The sequence below is a fragment of the Diadema setosum genome, chromosome 4 (assembly GCF_964275005.1).
Source record: "Diadema setosum chromosome 4, eeDiaSeto1, whole genome shotgun sequence".
In the NCBI taxonomy this organism is placed as follows: Eukaryota; Metazoa; Echinodermata; class Echinoidea; order Diadematoida; family Diadematidae; genus Diadema; species Diadema setosum.
In genome coordinates, this window is record NC_092688.1 from 26,263,712 (window position 1) to 26,278,080 (window position 14,369).

Here is a 14,369-nt window from a genome sequence, read left to right on the forward strand (position 1 = left end):
CTTGTGAGTCAACTCAACAGAAAGTTACTGAGGTGGACAGCCGTAACTCATGATTGATGAATGATGACAATTTGAAATTGAGACTTTAAGTGATATTCACTAGAATAGTTACATATCTGGATCTGGATCAATACACTGCTGGACCTGGTGGTATGGTGCAGCGGGGAGAGAGGGCGCGAAATTAGTAATTAGTCGTATTAAACGAAGGTGGCTTTTTTTTTTTCAGAAACACTCACTAACTGTCACTAACCCATGAAGATCTAGATAACGTCAGGTCTAACTATAATGTTAGATGTACTCTGTTGTGGTCTAGAGGTCTAGTAGATCTAGCACCTGGTACTTAATTAAGTAACAAGGTTAGGCCTAGGTACTAGACCTATCAATGATTAGATCTGGGTGTCTAACGTTAGACCCCTATTGAACGATGTGCAACAGCGACTGGGCTGTGTATAGTTACTATAACGTCAGACGTCTAACAGTAGTGAGGTGCCCGCACCTCGCCTGGGGCTCGAATAAGGCCACCCTGTTTAAAATATGTGTTAGAAGCGTACTGAATCAAAATTTATGACCGGGACTGTGTTCAGTATCACATTTTCCATCGTCGGAGCATCTTGCAATTTTATTTCGAGAGTGCACAGTTACTAGGTAGTACTACGAGACTACAGCTTCGGGAGTCTGTGCATAGACTCTGGGCCGGTCCACTGCATGCATGCCGCAATGGCCTCACGCGCTGGCTCTCTCTCTCGAGCCGGATATGCATCCGTATTGAGTAGATGCTGCCACGGCTGGCTGCCTGGTGGCCCGGCGGCGTAGCGAGGCAGCATCAACCTAGCTGCGTACGTGAACATTTGCATGCGTTTGCGTGTTTAAGAGCACTAGTAGGCCTATCGTAGTACACTGATCGCATAAAAAATGATCGAATTACGCAATCGAATGCAGTCAATTACACCAGGCGACTACTCTTAGATCAAGGCGCATGTAATTTTTGGCATTTTAGAGATTGCTCTATTTCTCTTTGGATCTCTGTACAATGTATGTGAGTAACTTTGCACTCTTATATTTGATAGGGATATTACCAGTACAACAACCTACAATGTCAGAAAAATAAATTTCAGGGTGCAGATACACTTTAAATCACACAGGGACAAGGCTGACATACAGTGTAGAATGAGACCTTTGGCTCCTGTAGAAGGGCTGCCAAAATTTAATCTATCAAATCAAGGAAGTCTCACGGGGCAATCACTGTCATGGAGAAACTTGTGTGTTACACGTAACCTTGGATGGGCAAATATAATTACAAAATCTCAAGATGCCAACCTTGTAGTAGCATTGCCGTATTCTGATGAGTGTTGAGAAGGCATATTTTTGTTGAAAAAAACAGTTCATATGTAGTACAATTTGGGAAAAACAGTATTTTTCCTTTAAACATGCAGTATTTTTGACCAAAAAAAAAAAGGTATAAGATAAACTGCAAAAAGTAACAATCAGCATCTCTGAAAATCAGGGAGATTTTTATATGGTATCTCTCATCCAGACATGAAGAAATATTGACATTTTTGGCAAGCCTCCTGCAAAGTCTGGGGAACTTGGCTGCTCTCTTGCAAGACTTTTTTTTTTTTTTTTTTGGTGACGTCATTCATCCACAGTTACTATGCCGTAACTTATTCTGCACATTTAGTCTTTTTTATTTTTGGCACCATTACAAGGGATAAAGTTTTACAGAGTATGCTACCTAGTATCTCCAGTCTGTATTCAAGTCAGGAAGTAGATTGATTTCTACCCATCTGGCCTTGGAACGCTTGCTCTACACATGCATAATGCACTATACCAAGTATATCCATACTGCCTTCTTGCACCTACCATGAACCAAAATGATAGATTAACACTTCCTCTTTTTTAAATGTTTCCCCTCCTGGAGGCAGCTGTTGCCAGTGATAGATTTACTTCCCAGATGATGCTGCATTAATGTTTCTGACATTTGCACATTCATTATTACCTTTAAAAGCTCGAGCAATCTTCTCCCCCCCCCCCCCCCCCCACCCCGGCAACTGTTACACCAAGGAGATGAAAAAAAGAAAAAATATGTTCACGCTCGAGCCTGCCCAATATAATAATAGCACAATGCTTCCACCGTCATGAAAGTAAAACGCTTCTCCACATTCAAGTAGGCTCAAAGACATAGGAGCAGAACAATACAAATAGATACAAGTCACAACCACATTGTAGTACATGGAATCAAATATACATCAAAGAGAGTTAAAAGTGATACAGGCCACAATCTAATCATGGCGATGATGTCATCACCTAAACTGTCTTCAATCAGCGGAGACACAAATTTGCACAACACCTCCTGCTGCGAAGGGAAGTCAATAATTTTAGAAACAAATCACATCTTTTGCATCAAGTCATTGTTCAGAGTGGTAGCAGCTCAGTGATGAAGACCGAACGTTGTCGGGGGGGGGGGGGGGGGGGTTGATGCCAACAGAAACGAGCATGATTTTTATCTCAAAGGGTTATGTTTATATCTAAAAATAGTTGTTTAGCAATGATGCCTCTGTCTCATCTAATTTGCATATGTTGTGATTTATATCACTGTTTACAAAACAAAAAAAAAAAGGGGGAGGGGAACAGTGAAACTTTCAAAGTCCACAACATTCTTATTTTACATCCAATTTTCATGAAACTTTTTATACCACTCAAGTTGTTTTACATTGCTCCATTTACACCAAAGTCACTTTCAATACAGAGGTGCATATCACTTTAATGGACCCTGTCCCTCCCCCTCACTGTACTAGTGTATATAAATGATTACCGCTAGGGGGTGGAAGACTTACCCTGAGCGCCCATTTCCAATTGTGGGCCAATTCTGCTATCAACTTGCCAGAGATGTAACCAAATCCGCTGCAAAATGGTGTCAGAAAAGAACAAGAATAGTTTCATTTCTACAAAAGACACTATAGGAACTATTATATGAATTAAACATATGAACATGTACAATTGTGGAATTAGAATAATAACATATCTAGTATCTAGGTATTGAACACACATGTAATTAAATTCATATCTTTTCCTTGAGAACTTCTTGCTGTCTAATGTAAAACAGAAGTTAGAGTTGAAGCCTGATACAGTTTCAAGATTGTACTGCATCATCACACCCATATCAAGTATATCAAGTTGTTATTGTTACTGCTAGCTAATTGTAAGCAATACTTGGTCTCCGAACAAATTTTTCATATGAAACAGTGCAAAGTCTCCACATTACAGTATGTAATCAGCAGTAAACGGCACATCAGTAAATGTATCTATGTAAAGGGACACCTTGCAAAATGTGCGCAGTTGGTACAGACTCCTGTCCATGAGTGGAATGTGTGACCCATCAGAAACCAAATGGGGTCACAAAAAGCTTGCCCTAGGCCTTCTTTCTAAAAAGACTTCTGATGTCGAGATGAGCATTTGAAAACACATTGCAGGATTCTACCTACTGAATTCCTGGCTTTGTTGTGATATTTGCACATGATTGTCAAAATGTTGGTCCCACAATATTTTTTAATCTTAATTCTTAGCAATCATGCACACAAAAATTTCCACATGTTGCAGTAGATACTGGGTAAAAAGCGTGTAGTGGCACTCATCCACAGATACAGGGTTTGCATTGATCAGCGAACCAGAATGTCTCTTCTAATGTCACACCCTAAGCACATCAGCAAGATGCTCAATTCCTATAACAAGACTGTTTACAGTAATCTTCACTGACAATGAAAAGATTAATACTGATGTCAATATGATCCAGTAAAAAATGACCTAGACACTAGTACACACTAACATGAGCCTTAAACTTCCGTAAGTTTCGCGAAGTGTTTTATAATAGCTGATGATTTGGCAGTTTCTTGCAAGGCACTGTTCAAACTGCAATACCTGTCATATGGATATATTTTTAGGACCATAAAGTAGACCCATTTTCACATGGCTTAATCGGATGTCTGGCAGAGCATTTTTTACCCGATAAGCCAGAAAACATGTTAATTCGTTCACAAAGCAGATACCACATACTAATCACACACCTCTCTACATCAGAAACACAAACACAGTTATGGTATGTCAAACCCCGCGTTCACATTGGTCCCCGCGATGCGCGATGCGGGGGACAGCCACAAGAGATCTTATCTTTTTTACGACTGACCATTCACACTGGTATCTCATCTGTCATGGAGCTGTGGGGGCATTTTGGGGCTTGGAGCGAGCTCTGCCACTTGAATCCAGGCAAAGCGCATGCGCACATTTGATGACAACAGCTGGACGCTATCAATTGCACCCCAAGGTCACTCTCACCTCCAAATCTTGTCCCCGTACCCGACTTGCTTTGCGGGGACGAGGGGACAAGTCTCAGCAAGCATTCACATTATGGTTTTGGAGGAGAAAGTCCCGCAGTGTGGGACTTTCCTCGCATCGCGGGGACCAATGTGAACGCGGGGAAAGACACAGCTCATCCAAAGTTACACAACAGCCCCAGTCAATGTCATTTTGAAAAGTTCTTTTTGATACAAGATGTTGTATGTGCATATGCAGCCAAATGCTGTGCACTCTCCTGTGTCTTTGTGTATTTCACAGGGACCTTAACTTTGTTTTCAATCAAATTCAATTAAACCAATTCTTGATGGAGTTACAAATTGTAGCTTATTCTTCGTTTTTCTCGAGAGCTGGCCACAGCCCTTTAATAGGCATTGTATATAGTGATTAACCCGTTGAGGATGAGTCCCAAGTATACTCAGGCAGATGCTTATGGGAAATGCATGTTATAGCAAAATCAAACCCGTCCTCAACGGGTTAATGTGTGTCACTGTGTGTGTGTGTATGTGTGTGTCACTGTGTGTGTGTCTGTGTGTCTGTGTGTGTGTGTGTGTGATGCTGTGCACGGGTTCATTGAGTATGGCATGCAAAGAGGCATCTACTTGTACCAGTCATACAGCTGTACAGCAAATCAGTCATACACTGCACATTTAACATGCTAAAACATCAACTTCAAGCTCTCTATTCATTTTCACCACCTCAGTTTCTTCAGTTCATATTATTAAAAGACAAATTTTAATGGATTTCTGCTGGAAACCATCATGGAAAGAGATCAGGTTAATCTTGAAAATTCCTACCCATTTATTTTGGAATGCCTACACAATTATCCGGTAAATGAAACACGCATCAGAACTGTTTTTCACTTTGTAAGCCAATTTTACAAGCTTTACCTAATTAAGTGGAGAGTACTGTACTGGCACGTAATTGATATGTGCAGTTGAGTCTCGTTGGGGTAATGCTCTTCTTTTCACTTTCCTGGTCTACTACAGTGCAAGTAAATACAATTTAATGATGTGATTCTTCTTGCTGCACAATGTACATTGTAAGTGAAACAGTGCCATTACTTTGATCATGTCGGATCTATTACATTATCTCGTGACTCTACTTCTGCTTTCAACAGAGAAAATTTTGAGTGCTTCGGACTCTCCCACTTAAACCACAAAACACAATTTGGATTTTGAACAAACCAAGCCATGGCATATGGTATCATCATATACACTGTAGAAACACAGCTATTAGGGCCTCCATCAAGTAGCCATTATACTTGCATCACACTATATTTATATGTGATATGTCCAAGTAACTCTAGTTTCTATGACTCTTCTCCATCAAACATTAGGTCCCTAAGAATTGGAAGGAAAAAAAAAATATTGGAAAATCTACATTGCACATGAATAGAACAAACTGAAATGCAATGATTACATTCACCAATTGAAAAAGGACACACTGTAATATAGACTTTCTCATTTAATACAATATTCATTGTCTCATACAACTATTCATGTATCAGAAAAAAAAAAAAAGAAGAAACAATTCTGTAACACTTCACAATCAGACAGGTTTAATGGAAGTTTCCCCGGTACCAGCACACTGTCGTATTTTGCCTCAAACTACAACAACCAAAGTCAGTCACATTATCAGGTCATGTGATTCCATGGGATCATGTGATCAATGCAATCTGATAACTTTGTATCTGATTTTGCAGTCCAAAGTAATTACCAGGTTGTGTTTCATGCTAGATGGAAATATCATACTGTGCATGCTGTTCCGACAAGTGAACTGCATGCATACATGTGTATGTCTATGGAATGCAACTCCTGCAATACAAAGTATGTGTAGGTCTTGTACTGTACATTGCAGGTAGGCAATGACCTGAATCATGAGCTTTATTACCAACTAACTTTTCTCACTAACTACAAAGAAGGGGTGCATGATTACTGAAATGATCTCAAAGAACAAACAAAAACAAATACCCCCTCTCAAGAACACACAAACAAAAAACAATCATGGAACCTCAAATCCAAGAGGCACTGTCGGCAAGCAAAGATATTTTTGACAATATGTAGCTTGAGTTGCATTTAGGGGCCGTCTCACGATCTCACACATGGCATCCATTTTTCTCACGCATCGGGCGAAGTCTGCAACTTGGGCCTATAATAATGAGCACAGCTCAAAAGATTAAAGTGATAGTTGCAATTGAAGGTATATATCCCCTTTGTCTTTCAAAATAAGTAAAAATGGTCACTTAAGTATGCACCCGATCGCACCATTAAGAGCTAAAAATTGAAAAAGCTCCCTACCATGGGAGGCCACAGGGGGAAAAACCCCTCCCAGACCCTCACTCGCGCGCACATTTGTGCGTCGAGATGCCGAGCGATGCCGAGTCATGAAAATCTCACTCATACAAATTTTTATAACTTGGCATCCCTGCAAACGCTGCCATTTCCTGCCAGCATACTTGCTGGTAGTTATAATTCTCCTTCTTCATTGTATTGCACTAGCGCCGGGTTGATATCATTTGCTGACTAGTAGTCACCTGGGGCAAATCACAGGGGTCAACACCATTCACCTGTTTTTTCTGGTGTAGATATATGGGGTTGATTAATACACTGGGTTTATAAAAGTATGCTTGTCTTTGCAAGGAAAAGAAGTGGGATCTTCTACAAGCATGAGTTGTGACTCTCTCGCACAAGGGACTTTATTTAATGTCCTATCCGAAAGACAGATTGCTCTTGCCTCTTACATACAGTAGACTCAGTGGGACTCGAACCTGCATCCATTCGACTGCGAGACAGACACACTACCAACTGAGCCACCTCACCAACCTTGTTATAAATGTGATGCGACATCTACAATGTAATGTAGACAACACTCTTAGTTTAAAGCTGCACTTGTGTTGCATTCATCCCTGCCTAGACTAGCAGGGCTGAAGTGTTAGTACAAGTGAAGCATGTGGGCAAGAGAAAAATTGTGACATTATTCACATACCCCCCTTAGCAAGTACCTGCTCACTCTCCCCCCAAACTCCATTTCAAAATGGTGGCAGCAACGACTGAAACATACATTTGTAGTTTTCACTGCTGCTATTCAGCAGAGTAATGTATACGCCAAATATTTCGTGAGGTTTTTATTTTCATGAATTTCGCTAGTCAGGTGGTATTCCCGAATTGAAAGACACAAGAAAATATTGAATCTGATCCCGATATGAATCTGACATGCACATCAATATTTCTCCATTCAGTACTGTACTCCAAGATCGCGAATCTAACCACTCACAAAATCGTCGGGAAGTCCCGATTCGCAAAAATTTAGACTCCCTAAATATATGGCGTATATACGGTAAAGGAATCACGTTACTCACCTCCCGACTGGGATGGCAAAGTAGAAGACCATCAGCATGCGAGTCCTCCTGTTGCCCGTAAAGAGATCCCCGATCAGCGTGGCAGCGATGGTGACATAGCTGGCCTCACCAACCCCGACCAGGCCACGGAGTAGAAGAAACAGCCAGAAGAGCTGGGTAGGAAAGGGGGCGGAGGAAAGAGATTTTAGTGTTCACATGATGCGATATTCATTCTGTACAAATGCACATTGAGCAGGTAATAATACAAAATAGAAGAGGACATTTGTTCTGCTTTTTGCTTTTTTTCCCAATCCAACAACATACTTTAAATGAATCCTCTAATTTACATGACTGTCATTCATTATTGTTGTTAAGAATGAAGAAATGTTAGAAATGCAAGTTATGCCTTTATAGACTGAATTAAAGTCTGAATTATTAATAAACTGGCTACTCCCTTTCGATATTATGTTCTGCTTGATTTGTTTGTGAGAGTAGATGATGCTACTTTTTAAAGGTCAACCATAGATTTTTAAAATCATTGAAAGCAAAGATCTTCACTTCTTTCAACACCATGTGAATGATTACATCAAAGATAGAATTTTTTTTTATTTTTTTTTTGGATTAAAAACACTGACAATATTGGTCTTCACCATATCATATTTCTTTGAAAGCAAAATTACATTACCAAGCATACCTGGTAATCTGGGTAACTTGGTCAGTAAATCATACCTTAATGTGCATTACTCACTGATCAAAAAATATTGTCACTTATTTTTGTCATTGATCAGTATTGCATTGTGTATCTTGAAACTACAGGTACTTCCCTATGAAATGGGATTATACCATATGTCAACAACAAAAATACAACGGGACCCTCCGCAATGATATCTTTACAAATAGTGAATCAATCTAAATACAAATTCAGGGTATGAAACCATAACTCATTGCCCACATCTTACAGAAAACCCCATTCGATTTGCTTCAGTGGTCAAAGAGAAATGAGGAATTTTGTAGAGGATGTCGGGAATCTCTTCCCTCCAAGTTCTGTCTGTTGTATTCACACACAAGAACATCGAAGTGCTAAACTTGGAAGAATAAGACTCATGATATGCTTTACAACAATCCACATTTCTCTGTGACTGCTTAACCAAACTGAATGGGGTTTTCTGCAAAATAGAGCTAAGATGTTATATTTCAAGACCCTGAAGTAGCATTTACACAGTTTAATCATATTGGGTATTATCAATGCGAAAATCTGATTGTAATTTTTTGGGAGACATACTGTAATCTTTTTTCCCTAATACATCACAATGGTTTTCATGTGGACCTGTGGCACTGCCACACCTGAGTGGGATGTTATGCTTTAGAGTTGAGTATTTAGGGAAATTAAGTATACACTGATGGCTTGCTTAGTTACAGCTATCAAAGGGGCGTGAATAAAAAAAGGGTTTAACAATAAAAAGAAAAAAAATAGCATTGCTTGCAAAAACAAATGGAGCCTAAAACTCACATCTGAGGGAATAAACGACCCTGCCAGGGTAGTAGCTGACCAGAAGAGAATACCAAAGGATACCACCATCTTCCTAGAGTACCGGTCACCCAGGTAACCAAATATTGGCGAGGTGAGCATGTACCCAACTATGAAGATGGTCTGCAGAAGACCAGCTGCGCTGTTATTGTCTTCAATGTTGAAATATTGTTGGATGGCGGGCAGATTGGCTAATTGGGCAAGAGAAAAAGAGTAAAACAATGCATGAAAACTCTGGTTGTAGCACCAAAGTCTTTATAATAAAGCTATAATTTCATAAATTAATTTACATGGCAAGCCTCAAGCCCTTGAACAAGTCTTCAATATTCATACTTGAATGTTGCACTGACATTTACTTGAATTCCATGCAAATCTATGCAGATTCATATTCTTTAAAAGCAAATGTGTATGTTACATACCATGGAACCTAAGAGAAAGAACAGCATATCGTCGTTGGGGTGACAAGACCTTGTATCTGCAATTTGGGTGAAAATGACTTTTTTGCATTTATGGTCAAATAATCTGTTAAGTGATGTCCTGTCCGAATCCTAGCTGTCTTACCCCAAAAATGAAGCCACCATGGCACGTCAAAGGAACAGCTGTCCCATTCGGTATAGTGCTTTGGCCGCCATGTTTTTTGGCTCTCCTGAACATTTGACATTTTGTAGATACGAGGTCTTGTCGCTGGATACGTGAACATTGTATGTAATTAATAAGATACCGCTAAGTGCCATACAGACATCAGTGCACTGTAGCACAGAATACATGTATATCATGATTTAACAAATGGAGCCTAATCAGTACAACATATGAATTTGAATATCATGATTTATCAACATTTAGCCTAAACAACAGCCATGGCACTCTTTCAAATTTCATTCAAAGTTTCACTCATCCTACATTCTGTTACTACTGTAAGAAAGTATACATTGCATGTAATGACTGATCAATCAAGTATTAACTGATGGGTGAGGAAGCATAGACGTGTACTAGAAATGTCAGTACTTTGTAATTTGTAATTGAGCAGAAAAGAACAGGAACATTAGAATACCACCAGAGGAAGATTTGGCAAAGTTTAGGTAACTAATACATGTATACAGCCATCCTCTCTTAAGTCAACCTCGCACAAGCCAACAAATTGGTTACTGGTAAAGTCAAAGAAAAAAACTGTACACCGGATAAGCATAAACGTGCATTATAATTCAATAGTGAAAGTCAAACTAAAGTTCACAGATGTCACAGGCCTTTCTGTGGTCTCTTTGAATTTGATTTCAGTGAGGTTGACTGTAAATCCTTTCATACAATTACTTGTGCAGGCCAAGCAAGGGAACAAGCCAAATGCAAATCATGAAGTTTTAGGGCTCATTACCAGAGCAAGCGGCAAACACATGAGCACTACTTATATAATACATTTGTACATGTAGGACTTGTTGTGGCTAAGCTCAGTACAAAACATCACAGACTAAAAGACTATGGGGGATGGTCCCTGGTTCAAGTCATTTTATACTCTGGCAGCAGTATGTCAGCCACCAGTTGAGCCCTTCTGGCTTTACTATTTTTATACTTACATCTGTATAATAATGTAGTGTAGGTGTACCCTAGGCATGGCATTTCATTGTCTGGTACTTAAGTTAGAAAGGAATTTAGGCAAGACTTGGTCCTCAGATTGCTTGTTTACAAACATTTATCGAGAACCATTCATTGGCCATGTACAATGGAAAAAGTTCCTTTTGGGACAGCCACCACAATTATACCACCGAGATTCAAGAGAATGGAGTTACAACTGTCTTACAAAATGTATTTCCTTTGAACCCATGTTCGATGCCACCACTCAAAAATATTTGAAGCATGTGCCACACTGGATCTGTGGCACAGATGTACTGTATGTCTCTGTGATGGTTGTTAAATCATTGTATGTGTAGGGCCTCTGAGAATAACAATGTTTGTAGCCACTGAAAGAGCTACCCTACTGAAACAAAACAAACAAATAAATTAATAAGCATAAATAAATAAATAAAATACTTTCCACCATCCCAACTTAAAAAATAGGTCATAATAAATGAATAAGCAAAATATCTATAGGCAACATTTATATTAACATTCAAAATGAATCCTCAGACTGCTCATTAAAGGGATCGTATAGTTTTGGTTGAGACCTAATTTCAGGTTTCTAACATTTTTTGGTGAGATAATGAGAAACCTCTTATAAAATATGAAAGAGCATGTACTTCTATGAGGAATTCAACATTTATTTGATGAAAATTGCTTTTGAAATGGCTGAGATATCCAAAAAGAGCGATTCTAATAAAGTGTGGGACCCACACTTTATTACGATCTCTTTGTTTTACTTTGTTTTTTGAATGTTTCAATAATTCCAAACCCGCTTTCCATCAAATAAACTTTGAATTCCTCCTAAAATGGTATGCTCTGTACTATATCATAAGAGTTTTCTTGATATCTCACAAAAAGTTAAAAGCCCAATTCTCATCTCCAACAATACTGTACCATCCCTTTAAGATGGTAGCATTGAACATCGATCATCAAAGGTGCAAATGCACCTGTGGAATTCCTAAGTTGTACATCAACAGAAAACTGACAACCGTTTGAATATTCATTACCGGTAGCCTACAATATATGAGTACAGCCAGTTGGAGCTTCATCTCTTAAAGATAATAAAAAGTTTTGGTACCTCAAAAGTGTCCTTGAATTTCCTTGTCTTAGTTTGTGTTTCAGGTTAAAGTACCTTTCATATAACTAACACTGTGAGACTTACTCGCCCCAAAGTGCTCTCATGTCTTAGTAATCATGCAATTAACTGCGATCAGCAGCCCCATACGCATAGCGACCAGCAGTCCCATACGCATAGCGTAATCGGGCTTCGCATTGTAGCATTCAGGATCATGACAGATTTAGTATCGTACGGTAAATGTCAACTTAAAATCCCATAAATTTGTCAATTTGAAGACTTACCAATTAAGTTGAAGTATTGAAAACAGGCTTCGGGCAACGTTTGGTTCTGCCTATAGTCCCTTTCTGTTCGAATTGATGACTGAATGTGACTCGGTCGACAGGACCTTAGGAGAGCTACATACAGTACACTGAATACTAAGGCCACTGCATGCGAACACATCACATGCACACAGATTTCAAATCCATGAACGGATAAGATGTTTGTGTGCGCATGCGCTGGCCATGGTATCCAGTGTATGTAGCTCTCCCAAGGTCCTCTCGACCGAGTCACATTCAGTCATCAATTCGAACAGAAAGGGACTATTGGCAGAACCAAACGATGTTCGAAGCCTGTTTTCAATACTTCAACTTAATTAGTAAGTCTTCAAATCGAAGAAATTTTTGGATTTTAAGTTGACATTTACCCGCGATACTAATTCTGTCATGATCCTGAATGCTACAATGCGAAGCCCCATTACGCTATGCGTATGGGGCTGCTGGTCGCAGTTAGCTACGCGTACAATGGGCTGCACGCTGCTGGTCGCAGTCAGTGGTTTCGTACAATATTTATCGACGCTGTACAGCGTCGGCTCTGGTACGAAACCATTATTGCATGATTACTAAGACATGAGAGCACTGTGGGGCGAGTAATTCTCACAGACAACGTACTTTAACCTGAAACACAAACCAAGACAAGGAAATTCAGGGAAGCTTTTGAGGTTCCAAAACTTTTTATTATCTTTAAACACTGCCTAATGTGTTTACACATACCAAGGCATCAACGACTCAGTAGATTGGTAAATTTAAAAATCCCACACCAAGGTTCAACCTCCCGTCCAAAATTTGACTGCATGCAAAAACATACATGTAGATAGCCAGCGGTCACATTTTGGACAGAATTAAAATTACTTAGATCTAAATATGGTCGTATGAAGGGCAGCTTGATCTAGCTAGGTCTACATTGACAGATCAAAGAGTTAGTTCAATCTGGGGCCGGTTTCATACTAGAAAGTTTGTCTAAAGATTGAGTGTACGTTGCAATCAATCTCAAATTGCGTTTCATAAACAACTTTGCAACTGATTGCAAGTAATGCCCATCATAAACAACTTTGCGACTGATTGCAAGTAATGTCCAATCTTCTAAGTTACAATTGATTTTTCTTGAAATCAAATGTACAATGTAAGTGTCCTTTCCAATATGACACAGGACTTGCGCTCAATACTGAATTTTCATTTTACGCTCAATTCAACAAATTAAACTCAATATATCGAGGATGATACCAATCGTAACTCTTTACTGTTTATGAAACAGGCCCCGATATGATTATTATTATACGTTAACCCATGGGGGCATGGCCATGATACGTTACACATCGTTAGTCGTTACTTTATGATCAGGTCTGCAGAAGGTTAAAGAATCACACCTGCTATTGTGTATCTATCTGAGTAATTGAGCAAATTCACACAAAACAGAACGATCACAGTGACATAGGCCGAGCATTTTGGTCTGTCATCGTGGTCGTCGGAGGATTCTTGATCTTGCTCATCTGTTGAGTTCCTAGTGTCATAAGCATCACGACCTGTCACTGAGCCTCCTTCATGTTCAGGTCGCACAATGTTCCCAGTTGCGCCATTCACTTGAACGTGTCCTACATTAACAAGCTGTCCCGATGTCGACCGGTCCGCGTATTCCCGAACAGCTGCCTCTTCATCAGCGTCTTCATTGCCGTCCTCGTCTTCAAGAAGAGGTTTCTTATCACGCACATCCCCAACCCAACTGGTAGTCGTCGCCATTTCGACAGAGTCTCCACGGCGTGCCGACGGCTGAATAATGTCAGAACCTTCGTCTGAAGCTTTAGATGGGGTGATCATCGAGTCTCAAAGCTATGATCAAAGTCCAACCGGAAAGCTAGGAAGTCACGAGTCGCGAGGAACACAGTAGCGTTTTGCTTTTGTTTTGGTCGACGGTCGGTCCCGTTCATTGAATAACATTTCTTCGATAGCCGTATCGTACTGTACTGCGCATTGCATTCACGTGCCATTGGCTTGCTCGCTCCACGCCACACATGCACTGCACTGTCTGTGCGAACGCATAAGCTCGTGAGACGTACTCTAGTAGTACTGTATTCGTGTATTGCATACCGCGCGTGGACAGGCAGCACAGGCACACCTTCTTGCTAGCATCACCGAACTAGTTTTTTAGTT

General features: G+C 39.9%; 1 protein-coding gene across 1 annotated transcript in view; it reads right to left on the reverse strand.

The window, feature by feature from the left end:
• Positions 1-14,134, reverse strand: part of LOC140227052 (protein spinster homolog 1-like) — a 38,072-nt gene extending 23,938 nt beyond the window's left edge. Inside the window, exons 1-4 of the mRNA XM_072307485.1 lie at positions 13,589-14,134; positions 9,198-9,406; positions 7,709-7,860; positions 2,835-2,901 (exon numbers count right to left, since the gene is read on the reverse strand). Of these exons, the coding sequence (XP_072163586.1) occupies positions 2,835-2,901; positions 7,709-7,860; positions 9,198-9,406; positions 13,589-14,036 (876 nt within the window). The 5' untranslated portion in view covers positions 14,037-14,134. The remainder of the gene's footprint in view (positions 1-2,834; positions 2,902-7,708; positions 7,861-9,197; positions 9,407-13,588) is intronic.
• Between the last annotated feature and the right edge of the window lie 235 nt (positions 14,135-14,369).